This window comes from Pseudochaenichthys georgianus, unplaced genomic scaffold, assembly GCF_902827115.2.
Source record: "Pseudochaenichthys georgianus unplaced genomic scaffold, fPseGeo1.2 scaffold_1458_arrow_ctg1, whole genome shotgun sequence".
Classification (NCBI taxonomy): domain Eukaryota; kingdom Metazoa; phylum Chordata; class Actinopteri; order Perciformes; family Channichthyidae; genus Pseudochaenichthys; species Pseudochaenichthys georgianus.
The window spans coordinates 15,991-34,135 of record NW_027262311.1 but is presented as its reverse complement, the minus strand read 5'-3'; the positions used below and the strand labels follow the sequence as shown (position 1 = coordinate 34,135).

The 18,145-nt window shown below is 46.7% G+C and overlaps 1 protein-coding gene and 1 long non-coding RNA gene across 7 annotated transcripts; one reads left to right on the top strand and one right to left on the bottom strand.

Annotated features, from left to right (window-relative positions):
• Nucleotides 1–342: 342 nt before the first annotated feature.
• LOC117441077 (uncharacterized) lies at nucleotides 343–3,415 on the top strand. Its single transcript, XR_004551364.2, has 2 exons — nucleotides 343–432; nucleotides 2,020–3,415. It is a non-coding gene; the product is annotated as an uncharacterized lncRNA (long non-coding RNA).
• An 863-nt stretch (nucleotides 3,416–4,278) lies between these two features.
• Nucleotides 4,279–17,147, bottom strand: LOC117441075 (transmembrane protein 198-like). 6 transcript variants are annotated; one of them, XM_034077268.2, is made up of 5 exons: nucleotides 16,559–17,147; nucleotides 7,487–7,752; nucleotides 5,758–6,339; nucleotides 5,352–5,545; nucleotides 4,279–5,138 (listed from the first exon to the last, which is right to left on the bottom strand). In XM_034077268.2, exons 2-5 carry the CDS (start codon nucleotides 7,635–7,637, stop codon nucleotides 4,995–4,997), a joined length of 1,071 nt encoding a protein of 356 aa, XP_033933159.1. In that variant the 5' UTR covers nucleotides 7,638–7,752; nucleotides 16,559–17,147; the 3' UTR covers nucleotides 4,279–4,994. The 6 variants fall into 6 exon arrangements, with proteins under 6 accessions (XP_033933159.1, XP_033933163.1, XP_033933164.1 ...); XM_034077272.2 differs by lacking the exon at nucleotides 16,559–17,147 and adding an exon at nucleotides 16,349–16,364; XM_034077273.1 differs by lacking the exon at nucleotides 16,559–17,147 and adding an exon at nucleotides 16,189–16,237.
• Between the last annotated feature and the right edge of the window lie 998 nt (nucleotides 17,148–18,145).

The window sequence follows — 18,145 nt, the reverse complement described above, 5'->3', positions numbered from 1 at the left end:
AAATGTTGAATGAAAGAGAAGAAGAGAGGAATAATCGTAAACTAAATATCATGTTCGGTGGTGGATTTAAACGTCTCTGTGTGCTGGGTTTCCAGATTACTACTTTATTATATTTTGAGGGGATTTTAAAACTCTTTAGTATAAGTTTATAGCGCGTGATTTGGGCTCAGTGGGTAGCAAGTTCGAGTCCCACTGCAGTCAGCATGTCGTTGTGTCCCTGAGACACCCACAGGGCTCCAGTGGGGATTGTCCTCAGTACTGAATGTATGGAAGTCGCTTTGGAGAAAAGCGTCTAACAAGTAAAGTAACATGTCATGTAATGTATTCTCTTCCTGTGTGTTTGCAGAGACCAGCCCTGAGCACCAGCGCTCCTCTGAGCTGCACTCAAAGAAAACCGTCCTCATCAAGACCATCGAAACCCGCGATGGAGAGGTAAAATAAAAACACATGAATACTGCAGGAGATAGAGACCATGACCGTAACTACAAGCGGCTGGAGGATTCAGCGTGCATCAATGTTCACTCATTGACTGCTTCAAACCTCCGGATTGGCCTACTTTTATATTGACCAGTGACCGGTGCTTAAACTGGGTCAGAACTTCATGCTGCCCTTAAAAGCTCACGTGTTTAATGCACAGCCACTGACATCCCATCCTGATGGAGAGGTTATCCAATCCAACTTTATTTATATAGCACTTTAAAACCTTCAGACCAAAGCTCACAAAACATCAAATAAATACATTTAAAATAAAAGATAAACACAAAACAAACGTAATAATTAAAATATATAATATAATAAAAACAATAGACCGCTGAAAGCAAATAAAAGCAACAATCTACCGTACTTTTCGGACTATAAGCCGCGACTTTTCCCCCCATTTTTTTTGTGCAGCTAACGGCCACTAGGGGACCTCCTAAATCTATGGATTTTACAGGTACAATTAACCACCTTTAATACTACGGGCTCTAGGACCGGTCCGCGCCCGCCACCTTTAAGCGGCGGGCTCCAGCAGGAAAAGCTGGAGGCCGGAAAAGAGCGAGACAGGTAGCGCGCCAAAGTAAAAGTGGAACCGAGAGACAGAACGAGAGCGAGACAGACGGACAATGTAGCTGCGGCGGCTCATATGCAGGTGCGCTTTATAGTCCGAAAAGTACGGTATATTGATTTCTGAATGCTGAGGAGAAGAGGTTTAAGACGGGATTTAAAAGCAGACCGCGTGGGAGCCGGTCTGATGGGCAGGCCGTTCCACAGTTTAGGGGCGTCGGCAGAGAAAGCACGGCCCCCTCTGCGCTTTGACTTTGTTGTTGGCACCCACAAGCTCAGTTAGTGGCAGCTATGTTCAATATATAGTCTTACAGCAGAATAGCATTTCTTTCATCTTTCAAACTGGTGTAAACAAAGCGACAATGAGTGACAACCAGGTGGCACTTTGTGAAGTACACACACCTACACACACGTGCAGCGACAGGTTCACATCGTCTCACGCTACACCCGCAGCGCCTCGGAGAAACATACATCACAGGCGTGTTAGGACCCGTCGGGTTTGATAGTAATTATGTCGTGGTATTTCTTCTCCGAGTTATCTTTGATGCATAGTTGAAATTCTTTTCCATACGAGACCTTTTCTCTTCCTTGTTTTCATATCTATAAAGTCACAACTCCACAAGAAAACAAAGAGGAATGGGTCCAAAAAGTAGAGATTAACAACATTATTAAACATCTTATTGTTGCTTCACTTATTCCTGAGGACAACCAAGCTGCTCAAACCCACATGAGGAAGTCTGCAGCTCAAAATGAATAAATTACAGACAAAAGGGGACAAGATTTGAGATTAGTTAAGATAGATAAATGCATATATGTCTGATCACGGCTTCAACATATGCAGTATGTGTGCATGTTGTACTCACAGGACATGGAGCCATGACGTCCCGCCTGTCAGATAACCGCTGTGCTTTCATTCAGCGCCTCCTTCCCCCTTTAGGAGTTCTGATATCTAACTGTTTTGTGTGTGTCCTCCAGGTCGTCAGCGAGTCCACGCAGCACCAGCAGGACATCATGTAACCGTCTGCAGAAACAAGAGAAGAAGAAACAACACGTCTGTCCTCCACCGAGTCAGACGATGAAGAAGTCAAGATGCACAAATAAAAAGTAAAAGACTTCACAGACTCATGACCTTGTGGTTAATGCAATATGTAAGGTGCTAGAATCGTTCACTTTATCAAGGTTATTCTCATCTGCGGTGTATAGTCTTTTCTGTGTTTAAATTAAACCCTAAAAGCCTATTTTCTTTTAAGAGTTGTATCTGAAAGAATAAGGTGGGTCATGACATGAAATGGAGTCAAATCGAGATAAAACTTTACTTGAATCAACATATATTGAACCGCAGTGACGCGTCCTAAAACCCGGAAGTAAGTTAGCATTTTTACCACGTCCGGTTCCTTCGATAAAAAGCAAAGCAATTTCTCCATAGGGTTTAGGAAAATAGCTCCAAATAAGGTCTGTGGTTGATACACATTGAAGAGACGGATCACGTTGTGATTTCTGAAGAGTTTACGTGTCTGAAAAACGATGGTTGTTACCAAGTGGCTGAATAGGACTACAGAAGTTGTCCAGGCCGTTTTACGTCATTACATCGAACACGTAAACACTCCCGCTAAATTAGTTTGCCCTGTTCTGCTTGAAAGCAAGTCCCTGCCTCCTGCAAAGTGTTCAAACAAACACTTCAACTCGTACCGTTTACAATCTGTAGTTTGAATCTGGATCTGAAGTCGGCGTGACGTTGAAGCAGCGACCCTGCTGTAGCTCCTTTATAGCATAACGTTAGCATTTTGCTTCTTGCGACTAGATTTATGCTTCGAAAATTATAAAAGTAGGATAGACATGTGGAGATTATCCGGCTGAACACAACGTGATCCGTCTCTTAAATGTGTCTCAACCACAGACCTTATTTCCAGCTATTTTCCAAAATCCTATGGAGAAATTGCGTTTTTGACGAAGGAACCGGAAGGAGTTTACAACCGGGTTTTAGGACGCGTCACTGCGGTTCTCGAATAATCTTCCTGCAATTTAAATTCAATGTCACAGAAAATTAACCGTGCACATCTTCTACTTGTGCATCTGATTAAGTGCAGAAACGCATATTTATATTTTATTTCTGACTTTTCTTCCACACACGGCAGCGTTTATCCTCAAGGTCAGAGTCACATAAATCCGAGTGTTAAGGAGGATAAAGTGTATGTGTGTTTGTTGTTATCAATAAAGAGATGCAGAAAGGACAAAAGGGAGGAGGAGGAGATGAAAGCAAGAGATAGGAGGTTGTGTGAGGAGGAGGAGAAAACAGGAAGAGATTTGTTTAGGAGATAATCCCTTGTGACTTTCAAACACTATTTGCTAATAAAAGTCAATGAAGTTAAAATGCGTTCATGTCCTTCAGTAAAAAGACGACACACACACTGATCTGTATCCATAGGAACACATGCTTTAATATTCATCAATGAAAGCATGGAGTCACCGGCCTACAGTGATGACATTGCACTCTCCTTTACAGAATAAATAAAATCAGCAAATAAATACATCCCACCGGGAAAAAAACATCTTAATAAGATTTCTGAGAAAGGAAATAGAAAGATAAAAATAAGAAAGTTAGTAGTGTTTTATGCACACGTCACATCGATGCACATTAAAAAGGGTGAGGGGACGCAGGTTGGGGGGGGGTGTTAGTCATGCACTTCCCACGGATGAATTAAAAACGTACCATCCACCCCCCCCCCTACCCCATATTTGCTTTGCTCTTCCTTTAACGAGGTCAAGACGATTAAAGTATTCACATTTTCACAGGTGACAGAAATGTCCCACACAAAGGGGATCAGCCCCAAGATGGAAGGAGGCCCAGTAAAAGCTGGTATGGCCACTTTATTCTCCTTTCTTCACACCGGCTTCTCAGCCCGAGTTTCTTCTTAATATCAATACATGTATCCTGGTCATTCAGAGATTTCACTTTACACACATCTGTCCACGGGCTTCCTTTGCATGTTTTAAAACGGCTCAGTTTGTGATTGCTTTGCAGCACTAAACAGGAACAAGGTGCAACCGGAGCTAAAGTTATCTAATAATGGCAGTGTAAATAATCTCTTGTTTGCAGATTGTAAAATAACCAGTGCGATGAGGTGCCAGTGTAAATGTGGCTCGTCAGCTAAAAGCAAATCCTTTATCCAGGCATCTGTGAAGACAACAACATGTTTACCCTGCGTGTCGTAGCTCCGACACTACCCCCCCCCCCCACCCCACACACATCCCTTTCAAAACCACGCCATCGATGGGAGATCCCCCCTGCTGTCGCTGAATGGTACAGTCCGCAGAGGGGCAAGGCACCCTTTTGAACAGAGAGCAGAAGAAGTGGATCGTCCAGCACCGAGGGCGACGGAGGTGTCTCCCCCCGTTTCAAGGACGATGTCATGTGGGAGGAAGAGGGCGAAGAAAGCAGACATTATGGCTGATCTTCGTTGGACTTGTAAGACGCCTGCAGGCGGAGGACCTGCACCATGGGTTGGAAATCGGCACCAACATCAGCACGGTGAAAGAGGGCGAGGTTTTATTTCGATTCCTCCCAAGATGTATTTGGACCTGAGGCAGGCTAGCAGTGAGACTGATCCCTGATCTGCTTTAAGTTGACACGGTGTTCAAAAACAAGCGAGGGGCGGTGCAGCTGACGCGTCCACCTCCACCCTTCAGATCGGAGCGGTGCGTTTGTGTTTCATGCATTTCAATCTCAGTGAACGATGGCAACCAAAAGAGTAAAACATGTGTTGCATTGTGGGTGAATCCAGCCCTGGATATCTTCTCTCCTCATGGGGGTGTGGCTGAGCCGTTTGCATTAAACCCAGTGGTGGTTCGCCCCGATCGGACGTGATGACGCCCAGGTGGGGTCGTGAGTCTTTTACCCCCCTGGTGGAGGGGTGTGTTCAGGTCTCTTTGAGGTGATCGAGGGGGGTCTCTCAGATCCGTAGTGGGGGTCCTGGAGCTCCTGTGAGGGGCGTGGTGGAGCCGCGGTCGTACCCGATGTCCACCACCGTGTGGGGCCTCCCTGCCAGGCGACCCACCGGCTGCACCTGCCGCTCCCGGAAACTCTGGATGTAGCTCTGAGAGGGCGGAGGAATATGCAAACTTTAAAATATATGCTATTTTTAGACATATATTATGGGTCTCAGATATATACAAATATATACAAATACATGTCTACGATGTGTTTTGCTGAAAAAGCGAGACATTTAATTCATTTGATGCACAACTCAGGTTTCTTTTTGTCTTCTGCATAAATAGTTAAAATACATTCAAATCAGCAGCGACCCTACCGGGGAGAGGACGTCGGTGTCGTAGCGACGGATGGGGTTGGGTTTGCGGCGGTATGCGGGCTCAGGGTGGAGCTGCTTGGCCTGATGGCTGCTGCTGGAGGACTGCGTCTTCTTCTTCTTCTTGTTTCGATAGCGGTCGTCCCTCTGCCGGATCCTCATCACCTGCATCCTCCTCTGCTGCCGGCTGATGATCACTGCGAGCACAGAGGGAGAGGATCATGGGCTACGGTGTAGATATGGCGTAGGTCCTCCAACAGTGCAACATATAAAGGACAAATAAAACAGATGCAATAGTGCAAGAGAATGTTTGGAGATGTGCAAGTAAATACAAATAAAAAGGTCTCGAGCCTCCCTCCCTCTACACCAGTCTGCAGCCTGGTTTGAAGGCGTACACAGCTCTCCTCACCCTTGGTGTGGGAGTACCCCTCGGCGGTGACCTTCCACTGCACCATGACCCCCAGCAGGGTGAGGGCGGGCCACACCCCCAGCACCACCCACGTCACCCAGCACACAGGCTTCCCCGGTGCTGCCTTCAGGCGCTCGTACATGTACAGCACGAGGGCGAAGAGCTCCACGAAGTAGTCCACCGCCACCGTGATGACGGCCGCCCCGAACATGGCGGTGGAGAACGTGGTGAAGAGGCGCTGCCATTGGAGCGCGAGCACGGCGAAGAGCATCCCGAGCCCCAACAGGACGCCCAGAGGGACCCAAACGGAGCGGGGGGGGCTGTCGGAGAGCTCCTCCATGCCCACCAGTGTAGCCACGGCCACCAGGAGACCCAGCAGAAGCCCCACCATGAAGAGCCCCACGCTGCGCACCAGCATGGTGACCAGGCCGCACAGCGTGCCGATGCCCAGCCCGATGCCCACCGACGCCTCCATGCTCAGCTGCGTGTCCAGGACGCGCTCCTTGTAGCAGAGCATGAAGATCACCACGGAGCCGAACATCAGGCCGGTCAGGAACATCACCGCCTTGAAGCAGCGGTAGCCTGGAGGCAAAGAGAGGAGCATTTCATTCAGCACAGTGGATACCACATCAGAATCAGAACACCTGCAGCCGTCCCACAGAGGGGACATTTCATTGCGACAGCAGAAAGGAGCCGCGGACAGCTTCGTGTTGTCTAGGAAGCATGCAAACATTTAAGAAAATACACGTCCTGTAACAGCTCTGAAGATAGCAGCCAGGTGTATACTGCACAGTCCAACATATAGCACTCTCATACCCAGGGGCGGTTCTAGGGGGGCAGGGGGGGCCAGTGCCCCCCTAACACTGACCTCTGACCCCCCTGTGGCCCCCCTAAAAATGAAAAGTGAAAAAAATGAAAAATGTATGATTTATTACACGATTAATTGAATGACGGAATAGGCGGAACTAACGTTATTTGTCATTCTAGTCGGACCCATTAGAGCGGTGCACTCACTTTCTCTGTCCGGCTGAAGCGCGCGAAAAACAAACATCTCGGATCACCAGAGGCTGTTGCATCCGAGAAAGACTGAAAGCTACGTTTCGAGAGACGACCACGATAATTGAAGGTGAGTTATTGTATCCGTGTAATTGTAGATGTAAAGTAGAGATGTAACTGTTCATTGCCTTTATTTTTATATAAATATGGTGTTAGTGCAAACATTGCTCTATAACTTAAGCTGAAGCTAACCGTAATAACTATAAGATATATCTGAAATAAATAAGTACTGAAACAAATACCAATAACTGGATTGCATTGTTTTCTTATGTGCAATTACTTCATACCGTCTTGCCCCCCCCCAGAAAATAACTGGCCCCCCAGTCAAATTGGTCTAGAACCGCCACTGCTCATACCTAATTATGTCCAGATGTTTAAATGATGCTTTGAATGTTGACTTTACAAATGAAACCGGGTCAAAGGAAATGTTGGGCCGGAGCATTTCCTGGACTCAAAATGAGTTTGGTTGAGTTGCTTTTTGAAAAACGATACGACACAACATTCACAAGAAACCCCCAAAGCAGTGTCTGTCTAAACATTGGCCTTTAGCGTCATGGCAAAGTCATGTTCGACCTAACCACTAACTCCTTTGTCAGAGAGTGAATGATTTGGACTCGGGTGGTGATGCGTTCAGGGACACCTGATGGATGGATCCCATTGGAGCAGAACTCACCAAAGAAGCAGTAGATGATGCCGAAGAGGCAGCACATGGAGCAGATCACCGAGGGAACAACATTGTAGCGTCCGCCAAAGTCCTCACAGCCGTCCAGTCGCTCCGGACTCAGCTCCGGGTCGGGGGGCAGCATCTCCAGGGTGGAGGTCATGATGAACCAGAGGAGGAGGAGGAGGAGGAGGAGGAGGAGGAGGAGGAGGAGGAGATCAGGTGGGAGGCGAGGGACAGGGGAGGCTAGGGAGCAGCACACAGCCGAGTGCTTTCACCTGAGGACAGAAGAAGAAGAAAGACAGAGATGTTTTTAATTGGTTCGTAAAGGTGGGGTCGGTCATTTTGAGAAACCGGCTCGAGATCGCTAGAATTAGAAAATACACAACCGGAACAAATCTGCCCCTTCCTCTCAGAGCCCCTCCCCCAACAAACACGGACGCGCACATGACCAATGAGGGCACGAGATCAGTGTGTGCCCCGATGGCAGGCTGACAGGCAGGTAGGCCATCCAGCTACTTTAGCCGGCTCAGATGATTGGTCGAGCTTTTCACAGCGCCACGGCTTCAAAGCACTTCAGATATTCATCGCTATCGGGACGTTCAGAGCATTCCATGGAATATAACAACACGTGTATCTCGAGCCGGTTTCTCAGACTTACCTACCCCACCTTTAACGATTATTTATGGGCTCAACCGGTTCTTTTTTTTTATACTTTATTTAGAATTTTTATTTGAGTTACAATAGAGCAAAGACATACACCATATACAGTAAGCAGGTACCCCGAAACCTTTACATGGCGTACAAGAGAAAGGGGAAAGAAGCTACTATTACATCGACAATCCCTGAGAATAGTCTAAAGCTGCCAGTCGACAGCATCGCCAAGACTCAACCAGAGGTTTAAACAAAACATATTGATTAAAACCTGTGTGACATTACCATGGTTACGTGTGTATATGATTTAAACGTGTCTTCAATACGTTTGCCTACTTTATTTTGCCTTTTACCTGCTGTCTCTTGCACACTGTCCAGCTGATCAAGAAACATTTGCAGAGACAATTAGAAACCAATATTAAATCTCTCTCAAAAATTATGTCACAAGCCGCTAAACCATTACAAAATCAAGCAGCATTATCCACACACACACACACACACACACACACACACACACACGCGATAATAATAGCTCAGCGGACAGCGGGAGATTGGACGAGGGCCATCTCTCTTTTGATCAGGAGGCGTTTGAGGGGCATAGGAAAAGTCCACTTCAGGCCAACGGAGCGAACATCTCTCGAGTCCTCTCCCAGGACTGCTCCATCTCAAATAACGGATCTTATTTACAGGCCTGCGTGTTTGTGGGCACCAGGATGTAATCGTGCTTTTACTGCGCAGAATCACATCCACATAACGAGACTCAGCACTTCAAATTAAACACAAATATTAATGCATTTTCAGAGTCAAGATAACCTTTAGAAATGCAGCAACATGTACATCTGGACTTGCTTTACGCCTCAGGATGCTTTATACGGTACAACTGCTATAAGTGCACATACAGTTAAATTAAACAGACTCAGTCACCTCCTTCCCACGCCTCCTCCCTCCTGCCTCCTCCCCCCTTTGGCTAGTTCTGTTCTCTCCGTCTCGGGGTGAGTTCAGTCCGGCTGCCGAGGGTTTCTGGGTCACAGATGCTTATGCAACCAGTCTGGGGAACTTTGCGCCCATCTGCACGAGCTCCAGCATCCTTCATCTCCTCTTTGGTTTCCTTTACCCATTACATCCTCACTTCCCGCCCCCGGTCTCTCGGTAATACCACGAAGGGGTGGATGAGACATCGGTTGTGTCACGTGCTGAGGTTTAAGCGGGCCAGGGAAGTTCGACAATGCACGAAAAAGGCAGACGAATAAAGAGCTTTTTGAAAATTAAAGCACGGAAACGTGTTCCCTTTAAACAACCGTCTGATCTCCATGGTTACAGTCGAAGAATGATCCAGACGTTTCTCCACTATGCATGCATATACCCACTTATTGGGGTGTTAGAAACATATTTTATACTTTGCCTAATACTGTCCTACAAAACACCCACATGCATATTGATGGCTTTTGTGTTTCTTGCAGCAGGGAGGACAAAGTGCACGAGAGAAAACTAGTGCACGCTCAGTCAATTAAACATCAACTGTGTGTGTGTGTGTGTGAGTGTGTGTGAGGCAGAAGCATTTGCATTTGAATAGAGCCATAATAGACACACTCAGTAGCAAGGGGATAATGAATAGAGCAATGTTTTCAGAGCCACACACACACACACACACACACACACACACACACACACACACACACACACACACACACACACACACACACACACACACACACACACACACACACACACACACACACACACACACACACACACACACACACACACACACACACACACACACACACACACACACACACACACACACACACACACACACACACACACACACACACACACATTAATAATCATCTTTCCGCGGAGGATTAGCAGGTCTCTGCTGAGCGACCCTGTGTGTGTGTGTGTGTGTGTGTGTGTGTGTGTGTGTGTGTGTGTGTGTGTGTGTGTGTGTGTGAGCATTAATCTGTTTCGTACGCAGATCAGAAACATGCAGTTGTTCTGTTTGCAGAAAAGGATCAGCTTCTTGAAAAAATGTTTTGCGATAAACAACAGAGGAGTTTCTTCTTCTGCTGTTTCGAATCGGCAGCAACAAGAACGACATTGTGGTCCTCCACCGACCCCCCCCCCACCACCACCTCGCTTCCTGTCTGTTGCCGCGACAACGGAGGGATGCTGACAGTTGGCCCTGGTCCGAAGCCCGTCCAATAGGGAAGCAGCTTAAACTCCCATAGCAACAGCATGAAAGCCAATCAGTGCCACCGTCTGATGTGTGTGTGTGTGTGTGTGTGTGTGTGTGTGTGTGTGTGTGTGTGTGTGTGTGTGTGTGTGTGTGTGTCCTATTTCACTCTCATTCTGCTGAAGGAAATGCACTTCATATTCAGCCCCAGACACACTGACACAGATGTGCCGCTGCTTCCTGTCCTGACTTCATCAGGATGAACTCGGCGGCGGCGGATAAAAAAAAGAGACGAAGCCTTCCCATAAATAAAGAAACGCCGCCATCACCGACACACACACACACACACACACACACACACACACACACACACACACACACACACACACACACACACACACACACACACACACACACACACACACACACACACACACACACACACACACACACACACACACACACACACACACACACACACACACACACACACACACACACACACACACACACACACACACACACACACACACCTTCCAGGAAGAGACGCTGGCTGTGGTCAACCTGCCGATAACTTGGCACGCCGACGCCAAACTGCACATGTCGATCAATACGAGGGGGAAACTCTGTGTGTGTGTGTGTGTGTGTGTGTGTGTGTGTCAGAGGGGTTAGGAGGACAGCAGCAGCCTGCCAGGGAGCGATGGAAATGCCAGAGGAAAGTGAACGCAGCGTGTCGGTTGGGACGTGGTGGAGAACTGAGAGAGAGAAGCACCATTTCTATCAAGGCTGCATCAGTGAATTGAATGAAAGTAAAAGAATACAAACTATTTTCATAATCTAAGACTTGTAAAGTAGTCGTAGTTTAAATACATAACATTTTCACACACTATATTGTCCAGTAAGGCATGAGACGATAGTGAAATTGATAGTTTATTGATAGCTTTTGGGTAATAATATACTCAAAACATTAAGAATGGCACAAAAATATCACTTTGCTAGCTTACACTGTAAGTTCTAATTTTAGTTATTTCTTAAATAGTTAAATATTTTTATGTGTAATTGAGTTTGGGAAAATATCTCACTTTATTTACAAGAAGGAAGCGAGTCCTTTTTAGTGTTTGTCTTTATGATACGTACACCTTCGAGGTGATTTAGCACAGAAACAAGAACCGAGTCGCAGCCTTGATCCCTAAATGACGAGAGAGGTTAAGTAAAAAACAAATCGTCTCAAAATGAAAGCGTAGCTATGAGTAAGAACCGAAGCGTCACTAATGGCTCACAGGTGACTCACGTGAGTCGTGACCTATGTGCAGAGTATTTGCAGCGCTGTGCACCCACTCTCAGCTCCTGATGAGCACGACTGTTCTCACACCTCCTCAGACTCAGCCCTTACATAATCTCTGCTTTCACAAACCACGTGTGGACAGAAAGTGGAGGGTGCTGATGGAGGAAGAGAGGAGGCGGACACTGAGCTCTTTGTTTCCAACTCAAAAGCACACATGCCTCCAAACAACATATTCCAGCCCAAGGTGTCGTGTATTCCAGCCCAAGGTGTTGTGTATTCCAGCCCAAGGTGTCGTGTATTCCAGCCCAAGGTGTCGTGTATTCCAGCCCAAGGTGTCGTGTATTCCAGCCCAAGGTGTCGTGTATTCCAGCCCAAGGTGTTGTGTATTCCAGCCCAAGGTGTCGTGTCCCGCTGACGGAGAAGCGAGTTGTTGACCTTTTGCTTTACAAACGGCAGGTGATGGAATACACAATGGGTTGATATACATCGTTGACATGTCACTATTATAAGCTCTGCAGTTAAAGCGTTAAGTCAATGTCGGCAAAACCTTTCCCACAAACAAAGCAACGATATCCAGCGACGCACTTCAAATATGCAAATTATTTACAAACCAAAAAAACTGCTGTTTACGAGCTGATGAATACTTCCTCGTCGGGTTAGGACCGAAAGCCTTTAAAGAGGCACGTAAGGGACATCCTGACTTGTATCTCGATGATGGCTCATAACCACTGGTGAATACATTTCCCATAATGCAACTAGGGATGTCCCGATCACCTTTTTTTGCTCCGATCCGATTCCAATCATTTGATTTTGACAATCTGCCGATACCGATTTTTCCGATACGATCTTTATGCAATGCATTAAGAGAAAAAAAGGTAACAGATAACGGCTGGTCATCCAACGCGATGAGTTCAGCTATCTTGGCTGTTATTGTTTGGCCTTTTCTCTGTTCTGGGGCAGTTTCTCTTTCCTTTTGAAAGTCTAAGTCCAAAACTAAGTCCTCAGGATGACTTTAAGACGTGAACATGGTCATTTTTGTTTTGTAACATTAAACAAATTAAAAAAAGATAATTAAAAAATAATAATAAATCCCGATCCCCGATTTTTTTCTCCCGATCCCCGATTTTTTGAAAATCACGTGATCGGCTCCGATCCCCGATTTTTTGAAAATCACGTGATCGGCTCCGATCCCCGATTTTTTGAAAATCACGTGATCGGATCGGGACATCTCTAAATGCAACTCTTTCAAAGGAGCCCTTCTGCTTTTCCATATACATTCCCACGTCATCTCTTCACTGCCAAACAGGGATCAGGGATAATCTCCTCCATGCTGACCATTTGACAGCTCCCATCGATAATCCTGGTTTCTGGTCTGTTCCCCGCGGACACGGAGACAATGAGATTCCAGCGGACCGTCAGGATTAACATTTACAAATCACTCACCTCTGAGCGTCATGTGTCACCTGCAGCTTCCTCTCAGCCGTCATCACACCTGGAGCATCGTGTCTGAATATCTCCGTACATAACAGGCGTCTCTATTTCTGTTTTAATGCTCAGTGCGACGGGTTCTCCCAGAGCCAGCTCCACCGTCTCGCCGTCCGCCGGCGCCCTGAGGGAGCCGCTGAGGAATATCAATGATGTTTGTTCCCATGGAGGAGAAGCTAAGGGTGAGAGCTCCAAATGTTGGCACACGAAACAGCTGCTGGGGAAATCACTTCTGCCTCTGAAGTGCGCTGTCAGGAAATCTGGGACGTTTTACACCAAAGGTTTCATATCAGAAGCATAAAGAACATCCAGGCTCTCAGTTTAAAGTGGACCTATCATGCGAGTCCCTCACCCTGTTCCAGTCCCGCCTCAAAACCCACCTCTTCAACTCTCTATCCATAAGCCCCGCCCCCTCTCAATCAACTTCCTCCTGACTGCTTTTCTGTTGTGTTGTTTCTTTTTGTCTTCGTTTTGTTTGTCTACCCTCCCTCCCAAATGTAAAGCGTCTTTGGGTTCAGAAAAGCGCTATAAAAAATTAATATATTATTATTATTATTTGAAACATATAGTGTAGGGCCAGACCTATACCACACACGTCTGTGAAGTTTTATTTTCAAAACAGATCACCCGTCGCAGCCACGCCTCATTCTGCTCAAACCCCTCTTTTGAAGCCCTGTTAGAGAAACGCGGATTCTGGGTCCTTAGCTTGAGAAAAAAGAAAGAAGAGGAGGCGGAGCTAATGCCTGATCAGAATTCTACCGGAGATAAAGTTAAATTCGGCTGTGATAAAACGCCATCCTGTTCTAAACCACATCAAGGATTATGTCTGAAACAGAACGGAGCTGAAATGCTTTTTCTCTTGCGGGTTTACAGGTTAGCTCCGAGTGTTAGCGAGGCTTGCTAATGTAAACAAAGACGAGACGACATCCAAAACACGTCGGGCATCGTTTCTGATAGCAACTCTCTGTGGGTCCGCCGACGTCACAGCGGATGGAATCTGTATCCGCTCGTCGTTCACCCGTTTTTAAAAGATGTGGGTACGGAGGAAAAGAGAGAGGGTTTTATTTGCTGACGCTGCGCGAGTTCCCCGACGCACCGGGGACACGTGGATGTATAGAAGACATCACAAAGTGCATTTTGCATGATAGGTCCCCTTTAAGTTAAACAGTGCGGAAAGCGGTCATCAGAACGGCACATTGAAGCTTCGTGAGTAAAAGAGAGTGCCGACATGATCATGATTACGAGTCGGAAACAAACAAGTCCTGATTTCTGGCTCATAAAGAAACCGCTGATCAAAGTCTGCAATAACACTTTGGCGCCTGTAGAAATAACCCATGATGCTCTCTGTTGTCCTTACATGCCACCTTTCAACCACAGCGATGACACAAAGAGGACGTCGATGCCAATTACTTCTGGCGTCAGACACAAAGAATAAAGCATCACCGTCAGAGCGGCAGCGGACGGCTGTTTACTCCAATGTGCATGATCTGGTTTGACCGCAGAAACCTGCAGGTAAACAAACCCACCACCTGCTGCCCACCTCGCTAAGAGCCCAGGGAGAGAAGACAGCGCACCTGCTGGTTCACGCGTGACCTTTATCAAGCTGTCCACGTTAAACTCTAAACTATATAATAACTCCGCCCCCCTGCGCTGAGCAGCAGTTAGTCTGTCCCAGAACAACATCTGGCCTTCCGCCTGCAGCCCTCTGCTCCGTCTGCGCACTAATTAGCTCGCGTTGGTGTCACTGTTTGACCCTGAACGCCTCGTGGGAATCTCTGACAAGCAGATACTCCGAGTGTGAGCGATGCGGTCAGGAAACACGACACGGCAACACGGCCGGTGTGTTTTATTGAACAGTCTATTAACGTCAAGCTGCTCCGGTCAGTGCATGGGAGTGTGGGGATGTTTCTGCACATGAATGCAACCAAACATGATGCGAATACATATACAATAATACTGAGCAACTACTCGGGAAAGGTGCTCAGAATATGTCCGCTACTTCACTGTGTTCTGCTTCATGCTAATGCGCGGCTGTTGGTGATGTTCATGACGGTGAAGCTGCAGCAGCCGGAGAGTAAACTCCATCCACAGACAGGTGGGGGGAGGGGGAGCGAGCAGCACCATGAGAGATGTTGACCCACTAACAGACCCGAGGAGACGTGTTGTGGCATCCTACTCCCCGGCGGCTGCAGAGCGTCCGCCTGACTGAGCTGAGGAACACGGAGGAAGAGGACGGTTTCTCACATCCTCTCGATGTAGTCTGGAAAGCTCAACACGCGTCAGACGTTATTTATGAGATGAACTGCTGCCTTTCCCTTTGTCTCTCAATGTCCTACACTTCCCAGAATGTCTCTCAATGTCCTACAGTTCCCAGAATGTCTCTCAATGTCCTACAGTTCCCAGAATGCCTTTCAGTCACCTCCAGGGAGCATGAATCTACTTATGAGTTAAGGAACCTCTGCGAGAGTCAAGCTGCGTTCATCAAAATGCTCCTGGCGTGCAGCTGCAATGCATTATGGGCTTTTTCTTGTCTCTTATCTTCTTGTCCTGATTGGTTAAGTGCTGCTTAAAATGGTTTAAAATGCAGTAACGGTTCAAATAATAAGACAAATCGAGACAGTAATATCTCAGTCTGTGCTTTAACTTCTATATTTAAGACTAGTCTCGGTTTCATCAGTGCATTGCATGCTGGGAAACAGACTTATATGAGCTCTGGCACTTCTATAAACACCATCACACGGGAACTATTAACCAGGTAAATATAATAAACAGAAAGGCATAAAAAAAAACACACACACACACACACACACACACACACACATATTGCAGAGCAGCCTTTAAAGACAGATACCTGCCTCACACTCTCACTTCAGATCAAACCCAGAGGAGGACAGCTTGGTGTCCCCAGGAGGACAGCTTGGTGTCCCCAGGAGGACAGCTTGGTGTCTCCGGGAACCACAAATAGTCTCCAAGTTCATAGTGTTTTACATTAGACAGAAACCAGAGGAGAGTCCTGTCGAGGAACCTCCCCGTGACACCAGACCTCATGCTACACGTTGTTCAGCTGATACTCGGAAACCACAGATACACAGAGGAGTACAAGTACAATATTACCTTTCAGCATAGTAGCTTGAATGAGTATTAAGAAGATGTGTTTTCCATCAGAAGAATATTTAACCTGAATTGATCTTAAACTCAGTTTGTCTGAGACCCCTTCAGGGACCTCTGGAGAGCTACAGACAGCGGAGAAAACACAACTCTCTCAGTTAAACACCATATGTCCATGCGTCCATGTTCTCTGTACAGATCCACCGACAGGATGATCCACCCGGGTCAGACACACCGGCAACCAGCCCCCTGACCTGCATCAAATCACCCTCCATGCTGCCTTCAGGAGGAATCTATCAATACTGCATGGTGTTTGGCAGCAGGTGTGTGTGTGAGTGTTTGAGACGAAAGAGACGCACGGTGCGCGGACACTCACCATCATCCCCGGTACGTTCGTGCGCGTTCACATGACGGCAAGACAAGCCAGAAACATCCACCATTTTCAACCTTTTTATCCCCGACTTGGGTGTACTCCCGTCGGTGTGGAGATCCGTGTTTCCCCGCAGCCTGCAGGGCGGTGGATCCCCGACCCGGCTAGTCCTCCATGGGGGGAACACAACACACACACCGGGCCTGGAAACAGAGCAATACCCCGGGTTGCATGCCGGGTAAACAGCTGGGTAGTAAAGGTGTGTGAGCAGCAGCAGACTCCGGGTGCATCTGATGGAGGAAGATGCTCCCGGTGCGTCAGGGGAGAAGCTGGCCTCCACTGCAAGAAATAACCAGACCTGCCGGAGCCTGACAAAAACTCTAAGTGAGGAAACTCCGCAGCGGCTCCTAGAGGCTTACCTTTGAAATGCACCCCTTGTAACTTGCTTTAGCACCCACTGTTGACCCACATTATACATTTGTTTATAATAATACATTGGATAATGCTCAAAGACGCTTTACATACATCCAGAAACAGAAACAGTACAAAAATCATAAACAGTAGTCCCAATCCAAACATCAATGTCGCTGATAGATATTACATTACATTACATGTTAGACGCTTTTATCCAAAGCGACCAACATATACTGTGGACATTCCCCACAGGAGTGTCTCAGGGACACAACGACTGCAGTGGGGTTTGAACCAGCGCACTAGGCCACTGCGCCACACGCCTCCCTAGACATAGAGATATAATTTAAACTGTAGATAAAATAAAAACACATTTGTTCCACTTCACCAACGCTGAGTTCTTTTAAGTCGAGGCTAAAAGCAATACTTGTTCAGCTGCTTACCCAGAAGTCTTCTCACTTTCACAGGTCTGTATTCACATGCTGTTTATAAACTCTTCTCTAGGCCTTTTCTTTATGCATAGTTTCATCAATCTGTTATTCCATTGTGTTCCTTTCTGTTGTGTTCCTTTCTGTTGTCTTCCTTTCTGTTGTCTTCCTTTCTGTTGTCTTCCTTTCTGTTGTCTTCCTTTCTGTTGTCTTCCTGTTAAGTGTTCATGTAAAGCACTTTGAATTGACTCTGTGTCTGAAAACCTTACCTTACCTACCTTACTTACCTCACCTCACCTTACCTTACTTACCTTACCTACCTTACCTTACCTCACCTTACCTTACTTACCTTACCTACCTTACCTTACTTACCTTACCTTACCTCACCTTACCTTACCTTACCTTACCTTACCTACCTTACCTTACCTCACCTTACCTTACCTTACCTACCTTACCTACCTTACTTACCTCACCTCACCTTACCTTACTTACCTTACCTTACCTTACCTTACCTCACCTTACCTTACTTACCTTACCTACCTTACCTTACTTACCTTACCTTACCTTACCTCACCTTACCTTACTTACCTTACCTACCTTACCTTACCTTACCTTACCTCACCTTACCTTACTTACCTTACCTTACCTTACCTTACTTACCTCACCTCACCTTACCTTACCTTACCTCACCTTACCTACCTTACCTTACCTTACCTTACCTCACCTTACCTTACTTACCTTACCTACCTTACCT

What these genes read in the sequence shown, in the direction of transcription:
- LOC117441075 (XM_034077268.2), bottom strand. Translation starts at nt 7,637, where the DNA reads ATGACCTCCACCCTGGAGATGCTGCCCCCCGACCCGGAGCTGAGTCCG. An exon ending in CATCATCTACTGCTTCTTTG is followed by an intron (nt 6,340 to 7,486) that starts GTGAGTTCTGCT and finishes CTTTGCCTCCAG; the next exon opens with GCTACCGCTGCTTCAAGGCG. An exon ending in ACACCGACGTCCTCTCCCCG is followed by an intron (nt 5,139 to 5,351) that starts GTAGGGTCGCTG and finishes CCGCCCTCTCAG; the next exon opens with AGCTACATCCAGAGTTTCCG.